Source organism: Dendronephthya gigantea, unplaced genomic scaffold (genome assembly GCF_004324835.1).
Source record: "Dendronephthya gigantea isolate DGI-Jeju-01 unplaced genomic scaffold, DenGig_1.0 000020F, whole genome shotgun sequence".
Taxonomy (NCBI): Eukaryota; Metazoa; Cnidaria; class Anthozoa; order Malacalcyonacea; family Nephtheidae; genus Dendronephthya; species Dendronephthya gigantea.
In genome coordinates this window covers 2,240,335-2,267,277 of record NW_021163030.1, presented here as the reverse complement: position 1 = coordinate 2,267,277, position 26,943 = coordinate 2,240,335, and the positions used below count along the sequence as shown (strand labels likewise).

Genomic DNA, 26,943 nt, shown 5'->3' with positions numbered 1-26,943 from the left:
CGTGTATGTAGATATAATAAATCGTATTTAGTTATTTCTCGATGCTTGTGCCACTTGCTCTTGTTAGCCGTCATATTTTTATAAAGCATTATATAAACTTCAAAATAACATACCAAGCTAAGAGGCTGTTTACATGAGCCCGGTTACCCGGTTACTCGATCCTTTACAGTAGTCTTATCCACAGAGATTTAATAGTCCTCAAATATTTGAATTAACATAAATTAAACTAGTACTTAGTATCGTAGCCAGAGATTTGCCATGCAGTACAGCAAAACCATCATCTTTTCAAGTCATGCACATCCAGCATACTATCTCATCTTTTTATCGAGTTATATTATAAAAGAATAGAAAACATTTTTCCTGTGTTCCTATACAGGGTGAGTAAAAAAACCTGACACCTTTGAAATTTAAATTAGTTGCGAACTTATATGGCTGGAATTTGATAATTCCCATGACAGACCCATGCATGTGTACAATCAACAGGACGTGGTTAATTAATGCGAAAGTGTTTAAACCAATTGAACTAATTCAACGTGGCAACGTGTGCTAGAAAAACGATTTGATAAAACTGTTCTTTTTTATTTACAGAGCTTAGAATGCATTTACCAGTAAATCATAGAGTATATTGAATCTTCTATATGCCAACTTCCGTAAAGGATGTGTTCTTTTTATTAAATATTCAAAACATTAATTCGTTTCAGCACTTATCTTACTCCGGCATCTATAGTGTACACGTTAATTTGGGTCACTTTGGAATCGTCAGTGATATACGATAAACGAAGCTGTGTCCCAGACAAACATAATGAAAATTATCGTGGTTTCTCTTCTGATCACGTTTGCCTGTATTGCGAAAGGCAAAGGTAAAATATCATTATCTCAGTCGACCTTTTCACTTTCAGCTTTTGCAGTTTGCTTGAATCTTATAACCGGCAAGACAGTTCGGTTTCGTGCAAATCCATCGAAACTATAGTACTGAAAAGTAACATGTTTCCTGTAGCGAGCATCATGATTTTTACCATTCGTCATTTACTATTTGTAGTATTTGCCAATACAGTTTTTCTTTATTCCTTAATAATTATCAGTAATAATAAGTTACGCCTGGATATAGTCGATGTAGATATAAATTTTTAAAACGATTAAAACTAAATTCTGCATGGTTATAGCCTAGTTTTAGTCAAGCCTAGTTTTCACTTTGCTTTTGGCATAGCTGCTCGCTATTACAATCAAAGGTAACTCAGATTGAAATATATATGTAAAAACAAAGCAAGAAATTCACTCTGTCTTATGCTTGAATTCATGTCGTAGATGCTAGCTGCATGTTCACCCACCTTTGCATAAAATTATGCTAATTATATTCTTCTTCGTGACGTCGCAAGTGAAAACCAGTCAACTCAGAGGCGGCAGGAGCACTTTCAGGCAGCGGGGACAGAGTTTTAGAAAAGGCACATTCATTTTACATTAGCAACAACACGAAGAGGAAAGATTGCCCCAGCTCGCCCCTGTAAGCGAAGGGCATTTGGAGCGACTTCCCCCGTTGCCTCCGCGTGGTTCCTGCGACCCAGATTATGACTTAAAGTCAAGACCAGACAAAAGTGAAAAGAAATTTCAAAAGAATATTTTCCTGTCTGAAAGTATTTGAAATGTTGCACACTTCGGACTAATGCATGGTGTGAAATACATGCAATGAATGTATTTAATTCTTCTTAGATGCGGCGTGATAATGATATTTGACAGACAGTATGTCAGAAATACCAATTAATTATTTTAGTTTAGGTCGAACGGTCCGTTATGGTTAGCCTGAGGGACAAAGTGACAAGAGCGATATATTAACCATACATATATATATATATATATATATATATTACTCTAACCTGCTATTTGATGCTGCACCAGCCATCCTTCGCTTTTAAAAAGGCTTTTAAGTGATGCTTTTTCAAAAAGGCCTATTGATTTAGGCGAGACGTTCTAAATGTATAAAATACAGGGTGTATAAAAAAAAACGCAACCACTTAATATTCATGAATATCCTCTTTGTTCTACAACACAAAAGACGTTTGGCCCCTGGAATGCGAGAAAGCTTGTAATCATATTCTAGCAGCACAATCGTCGGTAAACAAAGTCGGGTGCGTAAACCAACGAGCTGAATTGAAAGTATTTAACGAGTAAAATTTTATTTACAATTTATTTTACAAGGTCGACATTTAGCATTCAAGTTATCATGCACGACAATAAAAACTCGCTGTTCGGTTGTTAGCTGCACCATTATTAGTTTAGCTGATTTGACCATTAGCAGTTGAACTGTACGATTAGAAGCTATTTTAAAATCCCAGGGGCATAAAATCTATTGAGCTTATGAACAATATGAATTTTAGAATATTAAGTGGTTGCGTTTTTTTTGATACACCCTGTACAGTGTCTCAGCTCTAAAGCGCAATAGATAAGCACCTCTGGGAATTGAAAATGGCTCTTAAAGACTTAATCCTCCATTTAAAATGCTAAAAGTCATTTTAGCTTAACTATGGTGCAAACCTGAACAATATTAATATTCTTGCATATTTAAGTGGTTGCGTTTTTTTTTGAGACACCCTGTGTATGCCGTCAACCTCGAGCTCGCCAGTCGCCAGACAAATTCAACCACTACATTTGCATACCACATCATTGCCATAAACGTGCTGAGATTGGCTGGCTGAGAAGAGCTTCGTTTGATTGGCTGGTACTAATCTCGTAAAAATTCCTTCGAGGCTTCGGGAATTAGATTAAAATATTTTCTATTTCATAATTTTTAATTTGCAAGTCTGTAAAGTTTTTAGACATAAAGTTCCTGCATGGCGTAGACCTGCGGCCGGTTGTACCAGCGCTATCCACCGCAATAACCTAGATTAAAACTGTCAAACTATAGAATGTTTATTTACATCAATATTTAGGTCGTCAAACTGACGAGGCAAATTTGTGCCCTATGAATGGTTGGATTCACCTAATTTCATCATGTTACTACTTCAGTAAAACAAAGACAACAATGTCTAATGCAAAATCTTCATGTCGTAATATGGGCGGGGATCTGGTGCTTCCAATCAACAACGAAGAACAGAAAGCAATATGGCAGGTTGCGAAAGAGAAGAAACTGAGACGCCCTTGGATCGGCTTGAAAGAACAACGGGAAAATCATTTTTACACCCTTGATGGAAAAATACCTTCTTATACAAACTGGGGCTCCGGCGAACCAGGCAGGGGTGGGGGTGAACCCTGTGTTGTCTTTTACGACGAAGAAGATGGAAAATGGCATGATATCTCATGTTCTTATCACTTCAATTATATTTGTCAGAAAAATTTGCCCAGATGTAAGTTAACACACTACATTTGATAAATACTAATGCCACAAAATTTAATTTGTCTGTTACCACAAGGGTTGCATTGATCAGCATGAAAATAGTGGGATGATGCAAAAAGGCGCGCATGAAAGATTTTCGTGCGCTTGTCTATGTTAAAGTCCCGCGAGGTAAAAAATTTCAATCACTTACGACCACAATCTTCTGCTAATCTATTTACAGATAAACTGAGCTGCGGTGAAAATGAAATGAAGATATTAATTCTAAAATCACATTTCAATGTTACATCAGCTTCACAACTGCAACTTCTCGACAGTTCGTGCAAACCTCAAGAGACGAAATATTCTTACGTTTTCACTACTTCACTGACTGCATGTGGCACAACTATGACGACAGAGAATGGCGGAAAAACTGTTTCATTTCACAACAAAATTGTCGAGAGCCTGTCAGCATTTAACAACACCATTTCACGATTCAGAGAAATCCAGTTTCCTTTTAAATGTAATTATCCTCAAAGTTATCTTGTCTCATCCTCATCATTTGGTCTTGCTGATTTTACTATCACACCAAACAACGGCAGCAGCAATGATAATCATAACATTTCCTTGATAATGGGCCTTTATGAAGATCAGTCATTTAGTAAACCTTTGATTGGTGATCCATCATTGAACGAGCGTTTGTATGTTGAAATTGGATTGAATGCAACAAGTTCAAGCTCTCGAAATTCATCTTTTGGAATTAAGTTGAATGAATGTTACGTGACCTCAAAAAGTTCTTTGGCTGAATACAAGTATCTTTTGATTGAACGGGGGTAGGTCAAGTTGAATTCAATAGGCCGGCAAGTCGTATAGCAGCTATACTTTTGCTTCTCTGATTATATATCAAAGTACAAGAACGAATTAATTATTAAATGTCTCTTTTTTGTATAGCTGCAAAAAAGACAAGACTGTGTCATTTCATAAATCGTTGCAACACCAAAAAAGATTCAGTTTCTTGGTTTTCCGTTTCCGTGGATTGCATCATTACAGAACACATGTTCACTGCAGAGTCAGTGTGTGTGAGATACACAACAAGTCCTGTCATCTGGGATGTCGATCGTCACAAAATGGAAAGCGCATGTTTTCTGATGACCAACGGATCAGATACTTCTTTTAGCGAAAACGGTGAGTTTAAAATTTACAAACTAAGTGTGTGATCATGCATGAGAATGATTTCATTTATACCATCACCATGTTATTATCGCGAGGATGATCGTGCACTACAACTGTCAAAATTCAGAAGAACGAGTTTACAAGACCAATGTGAGATCCTACGGCGAAGGAATTTGGAGAACATAGGCTTTATATGACAAGTCGCGACTCGTTGTGGAAAAACCCTTGTGGGTTGCTCCTATTTTAAAATTTGCGTACTAAAAGTTATGCTAATGGCAATTACTTGTGAATTACTGCATTGCAAATCTCTTTCGTTTTAAAATTCATTAATAATCTAACTGCAGGTATATTTATTTTTATTATATTTTAGATTGAAGTGCGCTATATTTGGACAAATCATCAAATGAATTAAAACTGAATAATGGACACTGATACTTGGACATGACCACATATAATTCTTAACTATCTTCATATTTTTAAAACACATAGATATACACGTAACTTAGAGAAGTAGAGAAGTATTGGTTTTAATTTACTAGACCCGATGTAGTATAACCTATTTAGGTGTATTCTGGAGAAATAGAAGTGTCAAAAATGCATTATTTGTATCGCAATAATAGGAAAATATTTTCCGATGGATTTTCAAATCGATTGTTTTACAGTTTGGAGTAATCTTTCTTTTTTTCGCAGATATTTCGTTAGACTCTTCAGTAGGGAGGTGATTGCCTTGTCCAACAGCTGTTTTGGCTTGCAGAAGAGTTTTTAGTTCATTAATGGAGAAACTAATTTCATTCCTGATGCATGTCAAGGCAATATTGAGTGCTAGTTGGTTCCCTAATGGTTTCCATGTTATATTTCCTGGAAGTTGCTTATGAAAAAGGCGAAGACACAAGATCAATTGATTATAGTCCCTAAATAGATCATAAGAATATTAGAAAATTTATCTATAACTGCTATCTATAGTTGCCATAATTGGCTTTCTCGCGAGAGAGAAATGCAGGGATTTCGTTTAATTTGATCCAATGGAACGGTTACGCATTACAATACAAATATTGTGCGTATATGCAGAACAAGACAGGACAATATACTGCACACGCACAATACAAATGTGGTAGACATACAAACATACTAACGCTGTACATGAATACAACATAACATTTGCAATCAGAATCATATACTCTACAAATGTGAAGATTATACATACAAATCTTTTTGCTAAAACTTTTAGCAAAGCCTAAAACTGTGTTTACTGTACCTTGTAAAGACATCCAACATTAGAGCCTCGAAGTTCTTACTACAGGTCCAAGCAACACACGTTGTGGCTAAAGGGCATCTTAAATGGTATTTTGGTTCAGATGGTAAATGTTCACACGTATCCGTGTTTGATTTCAGACTTTCTACAACGCTATTGATGTCACAATATTCCACTGAGAGAACCACCTGGAAGAAAGACAAAACGTCACAACCTCGTTCCCAGGGTTTTCACGTATGGATTAGAGAATCATTAAAATCTATAAATGGAAACCAGAAAATTCATTTTGGTTTTAAAAGCTTGGTGACTAAAGTTTCCTCTTCTGATTATAAATGGTACAAGCAGGGTCATTTGTACGGAGTCATTTGTATATAAATAACTGGCGATAAATGCCACAAACTAATTGCTGTTGCCCGTAATGTGCTTGCTTCATAGGTGCGAGAAATACAAATATTTGTCAAAAACGTAAATTGTGAAAAACATATACCTGAGTTTTTAAGGGATACAATGCAAGATGCTGCAAGAACACTTTCCGTTCGAACTATTTATTACATCATCTATTCTGAGAGTCATGTTGCCACAAAACTGAGATAGATATTCATTTTCATCATGTTTCCAAGTTAAGATTAAGCTGACAGTACAATGCTTCCTGAAATGAAAAACTCGGTGCAGAAGTGACTGTTACAGCAGTTGCTCTCTGACCCGGGGGTAACATTTCCTTCTCCATCGTTCTTCTTTGCACTTCGTTGACTTCGGAACGAAGTATCTTGGAGGAAGACGTAAGAATACCTTTTGTTTTGTTCACAGCACATAATGATATTTCGGAGACTGCTCTGAGAAGACAAAGTGATTTTGTTGCCATTTTAAAATTTATTTAAAAAATTTATGAATAACCCAGCAACATCCTTTCATCAAGAATAACCAGCAACATCTGCTTTAACAAATAAGAACTGAAACTATTCAAACCCCACTACCATAGGTAGACATATTAGTGCATTTATTTAGAGAACATGATGTAGAATTAAGTGAATAATTGCATCAATTAATTGCCAGACCTTGGTCCAATGTTTTCAACTTCAACTCCAATAATCCAGTTAGAATTTGTAATCTCCTGCCACTTTGACCTCACAACTATCTCAGAATATTGAACATCTACATCTTGAAAAAAAGCAACAAATTTAAAATCCCCTAGAATTTAAGATCTAAAAAATCTCAATTGATGAGTCTTTACCTTCACAAGCTGTGGTCTGACCAACCACAAGTTCTGTCAATCCAAAAATCTAAATTTTCCAAGATATTATCATTTCAATGAGTTGGAATAGACTATAAGACCCAAGAGTTTTAAGTGGCTTTCATCCTAGCCTACACAATGTCCTGCACATGGATTGGTTGCTTGTATTAAAGATAATATTCACAGTCAATGGGTAGAGACATTCTTAATGCTCTATCTAATTTGCACTGAGATACAAATACAGTACAATTATTCCATGGAATTAATGTTAGCATGACATGTATTAAAGAGCTTGGATTTAGGCCAATTTTCTCAATTTACACATAGCACAATATGATAGAATAAATTTATGTCTCAACAAACCTGCAACACCGGTGATGCCCTGTCATTTATTAGCATATTATTTAAACTTTCACAATGTTTTTTGAGAAACGAGTATTTTTCTGATCTCTCCATTTTGCATTGAATAACAGATGCCTCTGTTACCTGTGGGAAAGAAGATCATAAGCACTGTTGTTAAAATGTCCAATGTTTCATTTATCAGTTTGCAAAAAATAGAATACCTGTACTTTTTTTATTAAGGCACAGACTACATTATCAATGCTGCTTTCGTCTAATGTTGATGACATATCTTCCTTCTATCATGGCAAAAAATTGTTAATTGTATATTTATATGTATATAACATCTATAGATGAATGACCTGAGTATATTCTTACTTCTTCAATTTAAATTAAAATTAACTAACCTTATTTAGTTCTTTTGGCCTTTTAATATCAATCATAGAAAAGTCTGTTAGTATGAAGTTATCAAATGTTTCATAACTTTCATACTTTAATCCTATAATGAATGTTCCCAAAATAGTGCAAATTACGTCTCAGTTCTCCTACTATTTGTTGGACCTTAATTTAGCAATCCTGACCCATCTCTCTTCATTCATTGTAATGCTTATGATAATTGATGCTCTTACCATTAAATAGAAGAGCTTGAGAGGTTCCTAATCCAATAAAATCATCAATTAATACATTTGAGAACACTTGGTATGTTTTGAATATCTTGGAATTGATCCAGTTAACCACACAAATCTGGTCTTCTTGACAACAGAGAAGAATGGGCTCACAGTCAGTACTCTATATATATAAATAAAATATATGATATACTTTGCTCTTTCTTTAAAAAGTTCAGTTGGTTTTGACACAATTTTAATATAAAAAAATATTTACCTCAAGCATATAAATATTTTGACATGATGTCAATGGAATATTTATATGTTTAACATATTTTCCATTGGAAAATTCCAGAAGTTGGCAATGGGTAGTAGAAATGAATGTCCTATAAGAATATTTATCCTCATTTGATAAATATTCAGGAATAGCCAAAGTGCATGTTGTAATTTTTAGATATATTAATGGTATGATTTGTCTGGTAAATGTAACATTTGCTTTTCTCTTCTTGTTATCAAATGAAATAAGGTATGGGTTTATAACATTTCCTGTACAATCTTTGACAACAACCATGCCTTTCTCAGAACTACTGTCCCACCATAATATATCACAAACAACATTGGATGCCAGTTCACAATTTAAATCAATTTCTACTCTTAAAATATCATCCACAGGCTTCTCCAAATATTCTGCTCTATAAATGAATATTTCATTTCTCACTGCCCAGATCAGAGTTGGTCCGTTTTCAATCGAGTAACTTGTATCACAAAGTTGCATATTGTTGTCAGGTAGTAAGAATTTATATCTCATCAACCATTCATAGTTCGAATCAAGGCAGAATAAATAACAGGATTTGTTATCTTGTGCAACGAAATATGGTAAGAATATACCATAATACTGATCCAAAATAACTTGAAATCCAAGGCAAGAGATTTTGTTTCTTCCATTGTTGGTTTGTAATGGTTGAATAGTTTGTTTTTTTCGTCCACCAAGTACAAAACAATTTGACTTCTGTTCATATGTAAAATGAGTCAAATGAGCAATTGCATTTTCGTCAACTATAACGTTCAAAACCAGTATTGATGAATTATACGTTACAATTTCTCTCCACATGAGTCTGGATTATTATAGATTATTATATGAAAATTATATGATAAAAAATAGATGGACAAATTTTTGACAAAAATAAAATGGGTATCTTTAAAATAGGGAATGCGGAAATGCGGGAATGGGGGAACAGAGGAATGGGGATATGGGAGGATGCGTGAAGGGGGAAAGTCAGCGGGGAAACAGGGAATGGGGGAAACAGGGAATGGGGGAAACAGGGAATGGGGGAACCAGGGAATGGGAAACCAGGGAACTATGGACTCATTGAGCAGCTAAACTAATAATAACAGTCTTGAGCCTAAAAGAAACAACTGCTAGTATATATTATCCACATCATAGGCATGTATACAGTATCATGGCTCTCTGCATCTAGGATGCTAATTACAAATATATTTATTGTTTTTAATGCCAACCTGGCAAGCTTAAAATTTTATAAAGTCTTAGCATTATTAATGAGTCTCATTCCTTGGTAGGAAGTCTCAGGCCCATAGCTAGTTATATGAAAACATTATATCAGAAAGTATTTTCCCTATATACTATTTAACCCTAGCTTTTTAAAAATTACTAGTATATTCAGATTGGTTTACTCCACTGATTTTAGACAACAAACTTTTTGGAAAACATAATTATGATGAATATGTTTTGTTGAAAGAAACATTTGTGGTTACAGTGAAACAACAATGTGCATTTTATGATTAATAAATGTTCTTGGTAATTAATTAAGCAATGTTTGCACTTAATAATTATTAAATACTTGATAAGAAATCTAGATATCTGCTGTATGAACCTCAAATTGGCATACAAACATTGCAATACTGAATACTATGTATGTATATTACCTTTTCATGACATTTATTGGAATACATAGGTACTTCCTGTACTACAATAAATATCTAAAATGCCCTACTTGACTGGCAATGGGCCAATGGCATGCTACTCCAGAAATGAATTCTCCAAATGGTAGTTTTCCTTAATTACATATTACACATGGGGAGCAAAAGAAATGCATGGGAATTCCCCTTTCCCCTGCTCCCCATCGCTGGTTCCCTCCCTCATTCTCTTGTTCCTCCGTCCCCCTGGAAACGGATTCTGCCGATTCCCCATTTCTCCTGCTCCCCAGTTCCACCATTTCCCCAGTTCCTCCATTCCCTGTTCCTCTATTCCCTAGTTCTCACGCTCCCCAGTTCCTCCATCCCCCTGCATGCTCCTCGGTTCTCATGTTCCCCGGTTCAAGACCTTCAAAACAGAGGTTCAGAAATTCAAGCTATCCGGCCGTTCCTGCAGACAGGTGTGGACTTTGCTGGTCCATTGGCTTACCGAAAGAAGGACAAAACAGAGTCGAAGGTGTACATCATAATATCCACTTGTGCAGTCAACAGAGCAGTCCACTTAGAATTGACCAATCCCAATCAGTTGAGGAAAGTTGAATTCATTCATTACGCGGAAAACAAGACCCCGACTGATAATATCAGATAATGCTGCAGTGTTCAAGATAACCGCTAATTGGATTCGAAAGATCCGGAAAAGCGAACAATTACAGAATCATTTGGCCACCCAAGAAATTCGCTTGAAGTTCAACTTGGCCAAATCACCGTGGTGGGGCGGCATGTATGAAAGAATAATTACAGATAAAGAAGACGCTGAACAAAACCTAAGAAAAGTCGCATCTTTCGTTTGTACACCTAGAAGCGGTCGTAATGGATATCCAAAGACATTTAAACATTAGACAACTAACGTATGTAGAGAGTAATGGAGGTGATGAGGAAACGCTGACCGCAAACTCGGCCATGTGGGGAAGATGAAGAACTGACAAAGTTTCAACGACGACTAATAAAGGCTAGAGAACATGTATGGTCTCGATTACAGAAGGAATATATACATGGATTAATAATTATTGTTCTAATCGTTGGAGAAGAGACAAATCGCGGAAAGTGGATGAAAGGCAAGCTTGTTCGCAGACCTTCAAGGTTTTGTAAAAATCAAATGTTGTAATTTTTAGGGGAGGATGTACCGACAGCACGGCTATTTATAGAAAGACGTAAATTTTAGTTTCATTTTCCGTTAATAATTCGGGTTTAACAAGATAGTAAAAAGATTACTGTTCAGATCTTAGAGAGATTTGTAAAGGTGTGAGTGTTGAGGTACACAAATATGTTCAATGTGTCGAACGAATGATTCGGTACACACTTTCTAAATCAAATAGGTATTACTATCTTGCATGTCATGTCAGAGCTCTCGAACCTGTATAAGGTGATTTCTATTTTTATTGATATCACTGTTTGTGATGCCATGATCAACAATCGCTCATCATAAGATTTCTTACTGTTTTCGTTATAACCTGTAAAAACATAACAGTAATTAGCGAAAACGTACCACGGTACTGTTGCAAATAATGCATTATGACTACAATCTTCTTTCTATATCTTTACCCAATTAACAGAACCGCAGCGAAAATCTTAATTGAAAAATGGACGCTACCAAAAAACGTTAGAGAAATGAACGCTGCCGAAAAAATGCACGCTGTTGCAGTTAGCAAAACGAAAAGTCAAACCAAATAGGTATTACTATCTTGCATATTATATCAGAGCTCTCGAACCTGTATAGGGGATTTCTATTTTTATTGATCTAACGTAGAGATGGGCAACTTTAAGTTTTCAATCTGTACAGCTCTTCTTTGTGATGCCATGATCCACAATCGCTCATCATAAGATTTCTTGCTGTTTTCGTTATAACCTGTTAAAACATAACAGTAATTACCGAAAACGTACGAAAGCCATTCAACAAACAAGAAAGTACTAGGCATATTTCAGCATACCTTCCGCCGTTAACAGCGGACTGATACGTTTGGAGAAATGAACGCTGCCGCAATTTAGCGAAACGAAAGCCATATCAACAAAAGAAAGTACTAGTGGCATATTTCGCATACCTTCCGCCGTTAACAGGGGACTTATACGTTTGGAGAAAATGAACGCTGCCGCAATTTAGCGAAACGAAAAGCCATATCAACAAACAAGAAAGTACTAGTGGCATTTTCAGCATACCTTCCGCCGTTAACAGGGGACTTTACGTTTGGAGAAATGAACGCTGCCGCAATTTAGCGAAACGAAAAGCCATATCAACAAACAAGAAAGTACTAGTGGCATATTTCAGCATACCTTCCGCCGTTAACAGGGGACTTATACGTTTGGAGAAATGAACGCTGCCGCAATTTAGCGAAACGAAAAGCCATATCAACAAACAAGAAAGTACTAGTAGCATATTTCAGCATACCTTCCGCCGTTAACAGGGGACTTATACGTTTGGAGAAATGAACGCTGCCGCAATTTAGCGAAACGAAAAGCCATATCAACAAACAAGAAAGTACTAGTGGCATATTTCAGCATACCTTCCGCCGTTAACAGGGGCTTATACGTTTGGAAATGAACGCTGCCGCAATTTAGCGAAACGAAAAGCCATATCAACAAACAAGAAAGTACTAGTGGCATATTTCAGCATACCTTCCGCCGTTAACAGGGACTTATACGTTTGGAAATGAACGCTGCCGCAATTTAGCGAAACGAAAGCCATATCAACAAACAAGAAAGTACTAGTAGCATATTTCAGTACCTTCCGCCGTTAACAGGGGACTTATACGTTTGGAGAAATGAACGCTGCCGCAATTTAGCGAAACGAAAAGCCATATCAACAAACAAGAAAGTACTAGTGGCATATTTCAGCATACCTTCCGCCGTTAACAGGGACTTATACGTTTGGAAATGAACGCTGCCCAATTTAGCGAAACGAAAAGCCATATCAACAAACAAGAAAGTACTAGTAGCATATTTCAGCATACCTTCCGCCGTTAACAGGGACTTATACGTTTGGGAAATGAACGCTGCCGCAATTTAGCGAAACGAAAAAGCCATATCAACAAACAAGAAAGTACTAGTGGCATATTTCAGCATACCTTCCGCCGTTAACAGGGGACTTATACGTTTGGAAAAATGAAACGCTGCCGCAATTTAGCGAAACGAAAAGCCATATCAACAAACAAGAAAGTACTAGTGCATATTTCAGCATACCTTCCGCCGTTAACAGGGGACTTTATACGTTTGGAGAAATGAACGCTGCCGCAATTTAGCGAAACGAAAAGCCATATCAACAAACAAGAAAGTACTAGTAGCATATTTCAGCATACCTTCCGCCGTTAACAGGGGACTTATACGTTTGGAGAAATGAACGCTGCCGCAATTTAGCGAAACGAAAAGCCATATCAACAAACAAGAAAGTACTAGGCATATTTCAGCATACCTTCCGCCGTTAACAGGGGACTTATACGTTTGGAGAAATGAACGCTGCCGCAATTTAGCGAAACGAAAAGCCATATCAACAAACAAGAAAGTACTAGTGGCATATTTCAGCATACCTTCCGCCGTTAACAGGGGACTTATACGTTTGGAGAAATGAACGCTGCCGCAATTTAGCGAAACGAAAAGCCATATCAACAAACAAGAAAGTACTAGTGCATATTTCAGCATACCTTCCGCCGTTAACAGGGACTTATACGTTTGGAGAAATGAACGCTGCCGCAATTTAGCGAAACGAAAAGCCATATCAACAAACAAGAAAGTACTAGTAGCATATTTCAGCATACCTTCCGCCGTTAACAGGGACTTATACGTTTGGAGAAATGAACGCTGCCGCAATTTAGCGAAACGAAAAGCCATATCAACAAACAAGAAAGTACTAGTGCATATTTCAGCATACCTTCCGCCGTTAACAGGGGACTTATACGTTTGGAGAAATGAACGCTGCCGCAATTTAGCGAAACGAAAAGCCATATCAACAAACAAGAAAGTACTAGTGGCATATTTCAGCATACCTTCCGCCGTTAACAGGGACTTATACGTTTGGAAATGAACGCTGCCGAATTTAGCGAAACGAAAAGCCATATCAACAAACAAGAAAGTACTAGTGCATATTTCAGCATACCTTCCGCCGTTAACAGGGGACTTATACGTTTGGGAAATGAACGCTGCCGCAATTTAGCGAAACGAAAAGCCATATCAACAAACAAGAAAGTACTAGTGGCATATTTCAGCATACCTTCCGCCGTTAACAGGGACTTATACGTTTGGAAAAATGAACGCTGCCGCAATTTAGCGAAACGAAAAGCCATATCAACAAACAAGAAAGTACTAGTAGGCATATTTCAGCATACCTTCCGCCGTTAACAGGGGACTTATACGTTTGGAGAAATGAACGCTGCCGCAATTTAGCGAAACGAAAAGCCATATCAACAAACAAGAAAGTACTAGTGGCATATTTCAGCATACCTTCCGCCGTTAACAGGGACTTATACGTTTGGAAAAATGAACGCTGCCGCAATTTAGCGAAACGAAAAGCCATATCAACAAACAAGAAAGTACTAGTGGCATATTTCAGCATACCTTCCGCCGTTAACAGGGGACTTATACGTTTGGAGAAATGAACGCTGCCGCAATTTAGCGAAACGAAAAGCCATATCAACAAACAAGAAAGTACTAGTAGCATATTTCAGCATACCTTCCGCCGTTAACAGGGGACTTATACGTTTGGAGAAATGAACGCTGCCGCAATTTAGCGAAACGAAAAGCCATATCAACAAACAAGAAAGTACTAGTGGCATATTTCAGCATACCTTCCGCCGTTAACAGGGGACTTATACGTTTGGAGAAATGAACGCTGCCGCAATTTAGCGAAACGAAAAGCCATATCAACAAACAAGAAAGTACTAGTAGCATATTTCAGCATACCTTCCGCCGTTAACAGGGGACTTATACGTTTGGAGAAATGAACGCTGCCGCAATTTAGCGAAACGAAAAGCCATATCAACAAACAAGAAAGTACTAGTAGCATATTTCAGCATACCTTCCGCCGTTAACAGGGGACTATACGTTTGGAGAAATGAACGCTGCCGCAATTTAGCGAAACGAAAAGCCATATCAACAAACAAGAAAGTACTAGTGGCATATTTCAGCATACCTTCCGCCGTTAACAGGGGACTTATACGTTTGGAGAAATGAACGCTACCGAAAAAATGAACGCTACCGAAAAAATGAACGCTACCGAAAAATGAACGCTACCGAAAAAATGAACGCTACCGAAAAAATGAACGCTACCGAAAAATTGAACGCTACCGAAAAAATGAACGCTGCCGAATAAATGAACGCTACCGAAAAAATGAACGCTGCCGAAAAAATGGACGCTAACGCGGTTAGCAAATCGAAAAGTGATATCAACAAGCAGAAACAGAGGACCTTACTTAAGTTGACCATAAGAAAACCATATCATGAAATATGATTAAATGCACTTATCTTTCCGTTTGCCAAGGGTGATTTGTGTTGATTGATCCACAGTTGCTCATCATGAGAATCTGCTTTCGTTTTTGGCCTTGTCACATTTGAACAGTAATCTGTTAGAACAGAATTATCAAAAACTTTGTCACTTTCTATCTTTGTTGCTTAGTTAATATGTTTTAATAGTTGATAATGTTGAATAATCTGTAAGATCAGGTCTTTACTTTAAGGATGCATGAAGATGACAATAAAAATGAACTAAATTGTGGAAAAAATAAGACAAGTATATGCTTTGTGGCTTAAAAAATGTATGAAGTATTTACTATTTATGATATTAAAATATATATAGACTACACCAGATAGTATTTGGTTTCTATAAAAGCCTGAAACTGTCATATAAAAAGGATTATAATTTGAGAGTACAAAAGCAGTTGACCTTGAATAACATTATATTTTAATCATTTAAATCTATCTTAAATTTTCCTAAATTTGTAATAACTCCAGAAACCAGGCTTTTCATCCATATGTAGCTACATGGTATCAATTCTTTTTATTGTATACGTGCTTTGGAATTTGGATTTTGCATGCCAGCTAGCCCCTGTCCCCTAGATCCGTCTGTTTGACAGTGTTTAGTACTGTTTACATACTGAGGAATTGGAAGACGTACTGTCTTTTTCTTGCCGAAGTTCGTCCAGACGGATGATGCCTGTCTACTATATAAAATCAGGGCATCAGACCACTCTCAATCATTTCTTTCTCGGCTTTACACAAAATATATACAACCACGAAATAAAATATTATTCATGTTCATGATTCTGTTTGTTTACATGTCTCGTGACTCGCGGTCCGCGGAGTTCATTTGGAAATGCATGGCTTACAGTGTAGACACTAATTCATTCCTAAGCGCCTTTTCCCGATTTGTGTCACGGAGAGGGATACCTTTTTACGTTTTGTCAGATGATGGAACGAACTTTGTCGGAGGAAACAAAGAGTTAAAAGAGCTTGTGAGACAACTATAGACCAAGAAAAGATCGTCCGCCAAACCTCAGGAGTCGGGAAAATCCAATGGCAGTTCAATCCTCCCGCTAGCCCACACTTCGGAGGTGTCTTTGATATCATGATTAAGTGTGCAAAACGGGCGATTAGAGGAGTTCTCGGAAACGCAGAAGTAACGGACGAAGAACTGTTAACAGAAATATGTGGTGCAGAATCGCTATTGAATTCTAGACCTATTACATATGTTAGCTCGGACTATAACGACTTATATCCGTTAACACCCAATCACTTCATGCACGGACAGGTCGGTGGAAAATTCGCAGAAGAAGCGAGACAAGAAAATAATTACAATCCTCGTAAAAAGTGGCACCGTATTCAACAGCACATTGGTCAAGTGTGGCAACGTTGGAGAAGAGAGTTGCTTCCTGCACTCAATAATAGAAGAAAGTGGTTTAACCCATCTCATAACGTACAGGTGGGTGATATTGTTCTACTCATCGAACCAGGGGCTCGTCGATGTGACTGGCCTTTGGGACGCATAACAGAGATTCAACCGGGAAAAGATGGCCTGGTGCGGGTGGTGAAAGTACGGAGTAAAGGCAAAGGCAGGGTATTTGAGATCAATAAATAGAATGTGTCCATTGGACTATGCGTAAAGAATAAGAGCAAATCTAGTCGAGATAAGAACATGGACAAGACGTGACATTAAGAAATCACGGAACTATAAATTTTGTTAAAATTGATTACCTCGAATATTTTACATTCGGGAGGGGGATGTTACGAACGGATTCATATTCGTATTCATACTTATAACATGAAGTTTATACTTTATAGCATGCGATATTTGTGGGCGTATGTAAGAAGAAATGCATGCGGAAAAATCGCCTAAATAAATTACTAAGTTCTCAAGTTGGTGGAAATGGAAACTGTAAATGGGGTTAAAACTCCAATAGGACCGAGCACCTTGATGAGGTTGCTTTCGTTTGGATCCATACCAATCGATGCCTTTGCATAAGATTGATCTCCTGCCATTACTGGTTGGGATTCTGTTATTTTCTTCTCTGCGCGCTTCTCTTCGGCGGTAGTTATCCTTTCAATAAGTGTCTTGAATTGGAATTCCATTTACGCAAATTGAAACCTCCTTCTAACATAATTATCTTTCGGAATCTTTGTAGATGTTGAACGTTGTGTCGTTATTTTTAGCTCCCGCTACCAAATCATCAACGTATAGCGAATTCTTCATCTCTATCTCTATCTCTCTATCTCACATCACTATCTCTGGATTCTGATCTTCTTTTGATAATCGAAAAACCAATTGGCAAAATCGATACTCCACTACCTTGCGTTTCATGTCGTGAATGTTTTCAAACCACAGAAAGCGTAATATATCTCGGTCGACTTCGTCGATTCCTACCATTAACAAGGCTTTCACAATATCGGCTACGAGACGACAGGATTCAATCCGAACTTGACGAGAATGTCAAAAAGATGTGGGATGTAGTTAGGACCAGTAAAAAGAGAATCGTTCAAGGATCGTGTTCGTGAAGCAGTCGTGGCTGATCCATTGTAGACAATGCGCGATTTTGTAGTGGTCTTGTCTTTCCTTACTACAACATGGTGGAGAGAGTGTTTCAGACTACAAGAGTTGTCGTTTGATGTCATGAATTGTGTCGCAACATTAAAGTAGATCAATCGTCTCGCAGACGCAAACTCCATCTATAATCTGCGCGACGTCGTTAAGCGGCTGCCTGACCACCTTAAATGGATATATGGAAAGCAGCAGCGACGGATATTAGGGAAAGGGGAGAAGCCCCTTCTCTTATATCGGACGATTTCTGCTAAAGCGCGTGAAGGCTGAACTTCGGCAAAATACGGCAAATTGAAGGGATATTCTGAACCTCGTGGTCGTGTGTAGACGTGTACTTTGGGCTCCGCTGAAAATATTGTGAATTCGCCAAGTAATTGCTGCTGTTAAAAAATTTCTAACTACAATTGGCTTAGTACATATTACGGTTTTAATTTGCCTACACCATGGCGAGTATAAATCAAAGCGAATCTTCGACTCAACCGACTATCAACAATCAACTCGTAGTCGAGGGATCAAAAATCAAATGGAATGGCTCCTTCGAAGATCTGAAAGCTTTTACCGAGCTGCGCTTGGGTTTAGGAGGCAACTGGACATCACCTGGTGGATCAACTAAGCTCTTTAGCAGCGATGAAATAACAATAAAATACTCGAAGAAATCGTTAGTATTGTCATTCGAAGGCGAAGCCTCTCTGAAAATCAAAGACCTAGTCAGAGACATATATCTAACTAATAAGGCAGCATCTGAACACATAGCGGACGGTGAACCCTTGACCGAAACGAGAGAGACTGTGGAAAGCGATAGCGAATTACTCGAATCACAAACAGGCGGCGAAGCCATTGCAAAACATCAAAGCTCAAAGATCGGGAATTTGCATTTCATCTCGGAGTCAACAGACAGTAATTTGCATACAAACTCACGAGACTGTAACCTGAACACTGATAAGATACAGCTAAATGATCAAAACTACACAAGTAATTTAAATAGTACAAACTTCAACAAAAACCCAAAAGAAGTTTACGAAATTGAATCTAAGCTAGAGAAATATACCCAGAGTGTTACTCAAAAACTAGAGGCTCTTGCTGATGAAATTTCAACAATTAAAGAAACTAAAGAGAACAAAGCATATGCTATCCTGGTCTTAGAGGACGTTGTTAACGAGTTAAGGAAGGAAAAACTGCAACTTAACCGGGAAAATAACGAGCTAAAAGAGAAAAATAGGAACTTGTTCCAATCTCTGTCCGAAGCTAGAGCTAAAGTACTGGACCTCCAGGAAGAGAAATCGAGTCTGATGACCTCACTGAAGCTGGTCCAACGTGAAAAAGTTCTACCGGCGGAGAGGGAGAGAATTAAAGAACTGGAAACTGAGAACGATAGTTTAAGAGCAGCTGCAAGATCCCTACAAGAAGACCTCAATGATGGAAGCAAAACACAGAAACGGGATTATACCAAAGTAAAGAGCTCTAGTAAAGATACATCTGAAAGCGTTTTTGAGTCAAAGAATCGGTACGAAGTCCTCAGCATCAGTGATCAAGAAGACGATGCCAATGATTCTGTGAGCAAAGTATCTTTAGACAAAACCTTGGAAACTGGTCATCGGAATGAGAACACTAACACAACTCATAAAGGCACAAAATCCAAGCGAAACATCCTACTAATTGGAGATTCAATGATCAAGGATATTAATCCTCACAAGATATCAAAAAGCTCAGTTCGAAAGTTAATATACCCTGGGAAAAGAGCTGAGGAAATAGCAAATGAATTCCAAAAAGCTCATGTGCATTCCTCTCCCACAGATGTTATCATACGCTGGAACGAATAACTTAATACAGAACTCGAGTAAAGAATGCTGCGACAATATTAAGCATCTAAGCTCCACAGTACAAAACAAGTTTAAAGATGCCAGAATCGCAATATCTGGCCTAATATCGAGAGGAGATATTGACGTAGCAACAAAGATTCATGAAACCAATAAATTACTATACAATCTATGCAAGAAAAAAGGATATACATTCATCGCAAATAAGAACATAGACGAATCCTGCCTCAATGGCTCTAAGTTACACCTTAATACAAAGGGATCAGCGCTCCTGGCTGTCCATTTTATCAAATTTCTTCGGCGACTTTCACATCCAACTGTTGAGGATTTTCCGAAGGAACTTCATCATCTGGGGAGCTTCTGAGGATGATCATACCACAGACGCCAAGGAAAAGAATTCATCGTTAGACAAATCGTTATATAACGCGGAAAAGAGTACTTATGCCACAAATAACAATGATCTGGCGAACACGTCAATAATAGGTAGTGTGGACGACCAATCTGCTGTGCGGGAGTCTGAATCGGTGCTACCGAGTGTAAATCGTAAGTGTACTAATATTAATTATAAACCATTTGGCAAAGGTCTAGTTATGGCCTCACTAAATATTAATAGCCTTTTTGCGCATATTGATGAATTTCGAATATTTATGAAAGAATCTGATATTGATGTTATCTCAATTAACGAAACAAAGCTTGATTCTTTAATTGGAGATAACGAAGTCCATATACCCGGCTATGAAATAGTAAGGAAAGATAGGAGAACAAATGGGAGACATGGGGGTGGTGTTTGTTTCTATGTAAGATGCAACCTTAATTACAAAATTTGCGATGATTTAAGCTCTGACGATTTAGAATATTTAACAGTTGAAATAACTAAGCCTCGGTCTAAATCTCTTTTAATTAGCACTTGGTATCGACCTCCAGATCTGCCAACGTATTACTTTGATTATTTTGAGAAAATAATACAGAAGGTAGATTTGACGAATCATGACTACTTTCTATTAGGTGACATAAATGTGGACCTTATGCCGGGAGCAACATCAGCCAATGCTAATAAATTAAATGATATATTTGAAATTTTTGGCCTCACACAACTAATTAAAGAACCCACTAGAACTACACCATATTCCTCAACGCTAATTGATCTTTGCGTTACAAATGCCCCAACAAAGATCATAAACTCAGGTATAATTGATCTTTCCATAAGTGATCATGTTTTAGTTTATATGACACATAAGGTTCATTATAAGAAAGCGGAAGCGCGATTAGTTGAAATAAGGAGTATGAAAAATTTTCATAGAGGAAACTTTATAGGAGATTTAAAACAACAGCAATGGTTAGAATTAAATTTGTGCAATGAACCTAATGAAATGTGGGTAAGATGGAAAGGGATGTTACTTAATTGCATTGATAAACATGCTCCACTCAGATTAAAAAGAATTGGGAAAAAGAAATCCCCTTGGATAACTAATCAATTAAAACAAAAAATGCGCCAGAGAGATTTTTTGAAAAAGAAAGCAAAAATGACTGGAGACACATTGATTTGGCAACAATATAAATCATTAAGGAACTCTACGAATAATGAAATTAAAAAAGTGAAAAGTCAATACTTTACTGATAACCTTGAGACCAACCAGAACAATCCAAAGTCAACTTGGAAACTTATTAATGAATTAAGCTCTCGTAATAATTCTAGTCATAAGACCATATCTAATATTACAATTGGCGAAGAAACAATAAATGCGCCTGACATAGCCAATTCTCACTTTGCAAAAGTAGGTGAGAATTTAGCATCTGATATACCACCATCTGCTGTGGAACCGGAGGTTTATATTGAGCCAACTGAAACCACATTCTCATTGACACCCCCACAATAAATACAGTTTGTAGTAAATTAAGAACGATTAACGAAAAGAAAGCATCAGGTCTGGATAAAATACCCTGCAAACTTTTAAAACTTGCAGCTGAAATCGTTGCCCCATCATTAACTCTAATATTTGATAAGATTATAACTACTGGCATATTCCCAACGGAATGGAAGTTAGCAAGAGTTACGCCGATTTTTAAGAAAGGTAGAAAAGATGATATGGACAACTATCGACCAATATCCGTAATTTCATGTGTTGCTAAGATTTTTGAAAAACTGATTTTTGATCAGCTATATGAGTATTTAAATGCTAATAATTTGATATCCAAAATTCAATCCGGTTTTCGATCATTGCACAGTACATTAACTGCCTTATTAGAAGCAACGGACAAATGGTCAATCAACATAGATAATGGCCTACTCAATGGAGTGGTCTTTATCGACCTCAAAAAAGCATTTGATACCATTGATCACACCATTCTCTTACGGAAGTTAAGAATATATGGTGTTGACCAAAGCGGCATCAAACTCTTTGAATCATATCTAAGCAACCGTGGCCAAAGATGTTGCGTAAATGGTGAATTATCTGAGGCTGTTAAAATAAGTTGTGGTGTGCCTCAAGGTAGCAACTTGGGGCCACTATTGTTTTTAATTTACATTAACGATTTGCCTAATTGTCTGGAAAGAGCCTCTCCGAGAATGTTTGCTGATGATACCAATATAAGTATTGCGGCAAAATCTGTAACAGAGCTTGAATCAATAATTAACTCTGAATTGAAAAATCTTAATCAATGGCTCATAGCTAACAAACTGAGTCTAAATGTCGCTAAAACGGAATTTATGATAATTGGATCTCGTCAACGGTTAATGATACACAATAATGAACAAATAAACATTGAAATTGACGGGAAGATAATCAAGAGAGTTAAAGATACGAAATCATTAGGATTACAAATTGATGAGCACCTAGTATGGGCGCGACACGTTGAAGGCATTTCCAAAAAGGTTGCGTCGGCAATTGGTGCTCTTAAAAGGATACGCCAGTTCATAGATACAAGCACTGCCCTCAAAATTTACGGAGCTTTGATTCAACCGTATTTTGATTATTGTAGTTCAGTTTGGGATGGTTTAAATATCACGTTAAATGATAAATTGCAAAAACTGCAAAATAGAGCAGCGAGGGTAATTACCAAATCTGGATACGATGCAAGTTCCAGCGACCTTTTCACTAAACTAGGTTGGGACAATCTTTCGACACGCCGGAAAAAACACAAGGCTGTAATAATGTTCAAAATTCTTAACGATTTAACACCGAATTATCTCCGTAATTTATTTGAATTCCACAGCACAGGATACAATTTGAGAAACTCTGAAAATGCTTTATTTGTACCAAAACCGCGAACAAATTATGCTAAGCGAAGTTTTAGTTATAGTGGCGCGGTGTTGTGGAATGAGTTACCTCAAAATGTACGAGCATTATGCTCTCTTAACCAATTTAAAAGGGAGATTGACAACATTTTTTCCCTATAAAACAGACTCTCGCACGGCAATCTTGTAAATCAGTTTATATATCTGTATTTTAAATTGTATTGTATTGTGTTGTATTTAGTAATTTTGTCCCTAAATATCTAATGAATGTATATAATTATAGCCCACTTTTTATACTGTAGATTTTACCGTGCTTAAATAAAGTTTTGATTGATTGATTGATTCGACCCTCACTTTGGAGATATCCAGAAATCCGAAGTCCACTTCCCTCAAGTGACAGGCGTGGGATCGCTTCCGGACAAAGAGAAAAGAAAAAAATCCAATGCTACGTTTGCTCAGAAGACCACCGAGTGGTAGAATGCCCTGCGTTTTCGAGCTGCTCCACCGATGAGAGAATCCAACACATCAAGAAGCAGCGACTCTGTTTCTCCGGCCTCAACCGCGGTCACGTGACAAAGGATTGTAGATCCAAAGCAAAGTGTGATGTAGACGACTGCACTCATTTCCACCACCGCTTACTACACGCCAGTAAAGAAACGAATCCTATATTAGGTTCGGCAACTTCTGCCCTCGATAGAGATGGAATCATGCCAGTTGTCAGAGTCTGTTTCAAGTCCTCCAATGGCAACGTACGCGAAGGAAACGTCTTGATGGACAGCGGCGCGGGTATCACGGTCATCCGAAATTCATTCGCCAAAGTCCTGGGTCTCCAAGGGAAGAAAGAGAAGATAAATATCGCAATCGTTGGAGGAGAGAGAATAACTCAAGATGACAGTCGCAGAGTAAAGTTTTGGATTTCTCCATTGAACGGAAACGAGTCGTTTCCTATAGAGGTTCACGAGATTTGCTACACCATAATCAACGTCTCTCGTCTTGATCGCGCTTGGTTGAGCTCCCTTGATCACCTAAAAGATGTTGACTTTTCACATCACGCTGGCCCGATCGATTTGATTCTTGGTGTACAATACAGCCACCTTCACGCCGAGAATGAAGTACGTCAAGGTTTACCGTTCCAACCAATAGCCAAAAAGACAAAGCTTGGATGGCATATTATTGGTCCTGACAACGCGAAGAGTTCACCCGACAACTACCTCAGCTTCGCAAGAAAAATCAACCTGAAACATTTTATGACTTTGAAACGGTTGGAGTTAGAGCTCCAGACTGTAAATGTCCGGTAGACGTGATGACCAACGACGGGAAAAAGGGCATAGACCTGTTCAAGTCATCGTGTAAGAAGTTAGACGGACGATACGTGATCGGACTACCTTGGAAGAATGATCCTGCAGGACTACCAAATAATTATCCCTTGGCACGGAAAAGACTCGAGTCTTTGGAGAGAAGCTTACAAAGAAATCCAACGAAAGCCAAGATGTACAATGAAGCAATTAAAGAATACGAGAAGAACGGATAGGCCAGAAAGTTAGAAGACCAAGAAGTCAGAAAACCCCATGCACACTATTTACCTCACCACGGCGTCTACCGGCCAGAAAAGAAAAGCACGCCCCTCAGAATCGTGTTTGACCCCGTATCCCCCTACAAGAATATTGTTGTAGGTTCCCTGCGCAGCGCCAGCAGTTCCTTAATACAGCGGTAGTTGTTTTGAATACTTATGTAAATATAGTTTAATTAATAGTTGATCCATGGTAATTCGATATGTAGTGATGTCACCGGTGGATAAAACCACGTATTGTTGTTGGCCTTGGGCAGAGGCTTTGAGATCGGTGAACGAGACGCGTTAAACTTGTGTAAATAGCTAATCAAATCAATCTAATAAATATTACAATCAAGAAAAATACAGTCCCCTGAATCGAGGTTTGAGTGCGTATTAGTACGGCAGGAACCAAGTTGGAGGTTCTGCGATAAATATCTCGCTCAATTCGTTTCTGTACAAAGGACCTTGTCTGATTGGCGATCTTCTAGGAGTTCTGCTACGCTTTCGAGAAGAAAAGGTGGCGTTTGTCGCGGACATATCGAAGATGTTCTTACAAATACTTCTGCCTGAAAGTGATTGCTAAGTGCATCGTTTCTTATGGAGAAACATGGACACGACGAAGGAGCCGACGACCTACGCCCTACTCCGCGTTACTTTCGGGGACAAGCCATCTCCAGACATGGCGAGCTACGTGATGCTCAAGATCGCGGAGGAAAACAAGGAACGCACACCGGAGGCTTCCAAAATCATTGAGAGGGACCGGTATGTCGACCACTTGATCCATTCATGCTCGACTGTGCAAGATGGAGAGAAGAGAATCAAGGACGTACAGAAGATACTTGGAGAAGGTGGATTCGGTATAAAGGAATGGCATTGCTCCTCACCTGAACTTCAACAAACCGTAAATGCGAAAAGAATGAAAGGAAATCAAGATCAAATTTCACCTTCATCAAGCGAAGTAAACCTCGACAAGCAAAGCGCATCAAAGCTCTGGGAGTTTCGTGGACATCTAACACAATTAATTTTCAAGTCCAATTAAAGGGAACAATCCCTTATACGAAAAGATCAGTCCTGTCAAACATCTCTCGAATCTTCGATCCCCTTGGATTAGCAACACCTGTAACGATAAAAGCAAGAATGGCGCTGCAGGAGGTATGGAAAATGAAGTAATTTGATTGGGATGACCAACTTCCAAAACAGATACATCATATTTGGGACACGATATTCGATGAGTTAGAAAACCTATCAACTGTTTGTTTCCTGCGTTGTCTAAAGCCGAATAAAGCAACCGGTTCACCACAGCTTCACGTATTCTCCGATGCCAGTATCAATGCCTATGGAGCAGCCTATCTTGTTTGGTCACGAGGCGGTGTCGAAGCCCGCCTTGTGGCAGTCAAAGCGAGAGTCGCGCCAATTCGACAAACAACTATACCGAGATTGGAGCTTATGGCGGCCTTAATAGCCTCAAGACTAGCTAAAACGATCCAAGGTGAATTCAAGATAAAACCATCAAGCATAACGTTCTGGACGGACTCCATGATTGTGCTCGCATGGATCCAAGCAAGATCGATCATCCTAAAGCCATTCGTCAGAGTTCGAGTGACAGAAATTCAGACTTCATGGGAACCCTGCTGCTGGAGATTCGTTCCAACAGGTCTGAACCCTGCAGATGACCTAAGTAGAGGTATTCCAGTGGAAAAGTTGAAATAACGTTGGATGAAAGGCCCCACATTTTTAAGAAATCCAGTCGAGCAGTGGCCCTCCCACCCGAACAAGCAAGTTGAACTACCAGATGTAAAGAGTTCAGCGGACATCCGTGCCCTGCAACGAGAGGTTACACACCCCATAATGGACCCATGAAGGTTCTCGAACTGGAGGAAACTGTGCAGAATCACAGCCTTGTGGGGAACACTTTGACCAAACCCACACTTTCACTAAAGTCCCAATATCACACGTCTCACATCACACAGTTTTATAGATTTCATGTTTACTCTCCTAAGTCTCATGTACCAATAACAATAATAATAACCCCCCCCCAAAAGGTATCCCTAACTCACATGACGTCCACGTCATCACAATAACCTAATTTACATAGTTTCCGACACTCTCTCCCATGTGACTCCAGGATGGAGACACATGCAATAAGGAAACTATATGATTTAACATGCAAATTTAAAGTTAATTAAGCTAATTTAAAGGAAATCCAACTGGGTCGATTCCATCAATAATTCAAGAGTTTTTATCTCCTATAATAAATTAAACAGTATATAAACTTCAAAGTAATAACTAACAACAACGAACTCAGTTGCCATCTTTTGCCAACTCTCGGACTCGTAAGTTAGCGGCCACGGCTGCATCTCGTTTTGGACGAAATTCCTTTGCAGCAGGATTCAGTGGCTTCTCTTTAAGCTCTTTCTTCGCCTCAGAAC

General features: G+C 38.2%; 2 protein-coding genes across 3 annotated transcripts; one reads left to right on the top strand and one right to left on the bottom strand.

The window, feature by feature from the left end:
- Positions 1 to 319: 319 nt before the first annotated feature.
- On the top strand, positions 320 to 4,939 carry LOC114521566 (ZP domain-containing protein-like). The gene is made up of 6 exons (XM_028542040.1): positions 320 to 377; positions 702 to 860; positions 2,925 to 3,338; positions 3,549 to 4,137; positions 4,256 to 4,489; positions 4,848 to 4,939. Exons 2-5 carry the CDS (start codon positions 803 to 805, stop codon positions 4,479 to 4,481), a joined length of 1,287 nt encoding a protein of 428 aa, XP_028397841.1. The 5' UTR covers positions 320 to 377; positions 702 to 802; the 3' UTR covers positions 4,482 to 4,489; positions 4,848 to 4,939.
- A 219-nt stretch (positions 4,940 to 5,158) lies between these two features.
- Positions 5,159 to 9,088, bottom strand: LOC114521565. 2 transcript variants are annotated; one of them, XM_028542038.1, is made up of 10 exons: positions 8,182 to 9,088; positions 7,929 to 8,088; positions 7,707 to 7,798; positions 7,524 to 7,598; positions 7,324 to 7,446; positions 6,961 to 7,009; positions 6,785 to 6,887; positions 6,217 to 6,562; positions 5,733 to 5,917; positions 5,159 to 5,388 (listed from the first exon to the last, which is right to left on the bottom strand). In XM_028542038.1, exons 1-8 carry the CDS (start codon positions 9,013 to 9,015, stop codon positions 6,337 to 6,339), a joined length of 1,662 nt encoding a protein of 553 aa, XP_028397839.1. In that variant the 5' UTR covers positions 9,016 to 9,088; the 3' UTR covers positions 5,159 to 5,388; positions 5,733 to 5,917; positions 6,217 to 6,336. The 2 variants fall into 2 exon arrangements, with proteins under 2 accessions (XP_028397839.1, XP_028397840.1); XM_028542039.1 differs by having other exon boundaries at positions 6,217 to 6,557.
- Between the last annotated feature and the right edge of the window lie 17,855 nt (positions 9,089 to 26,943).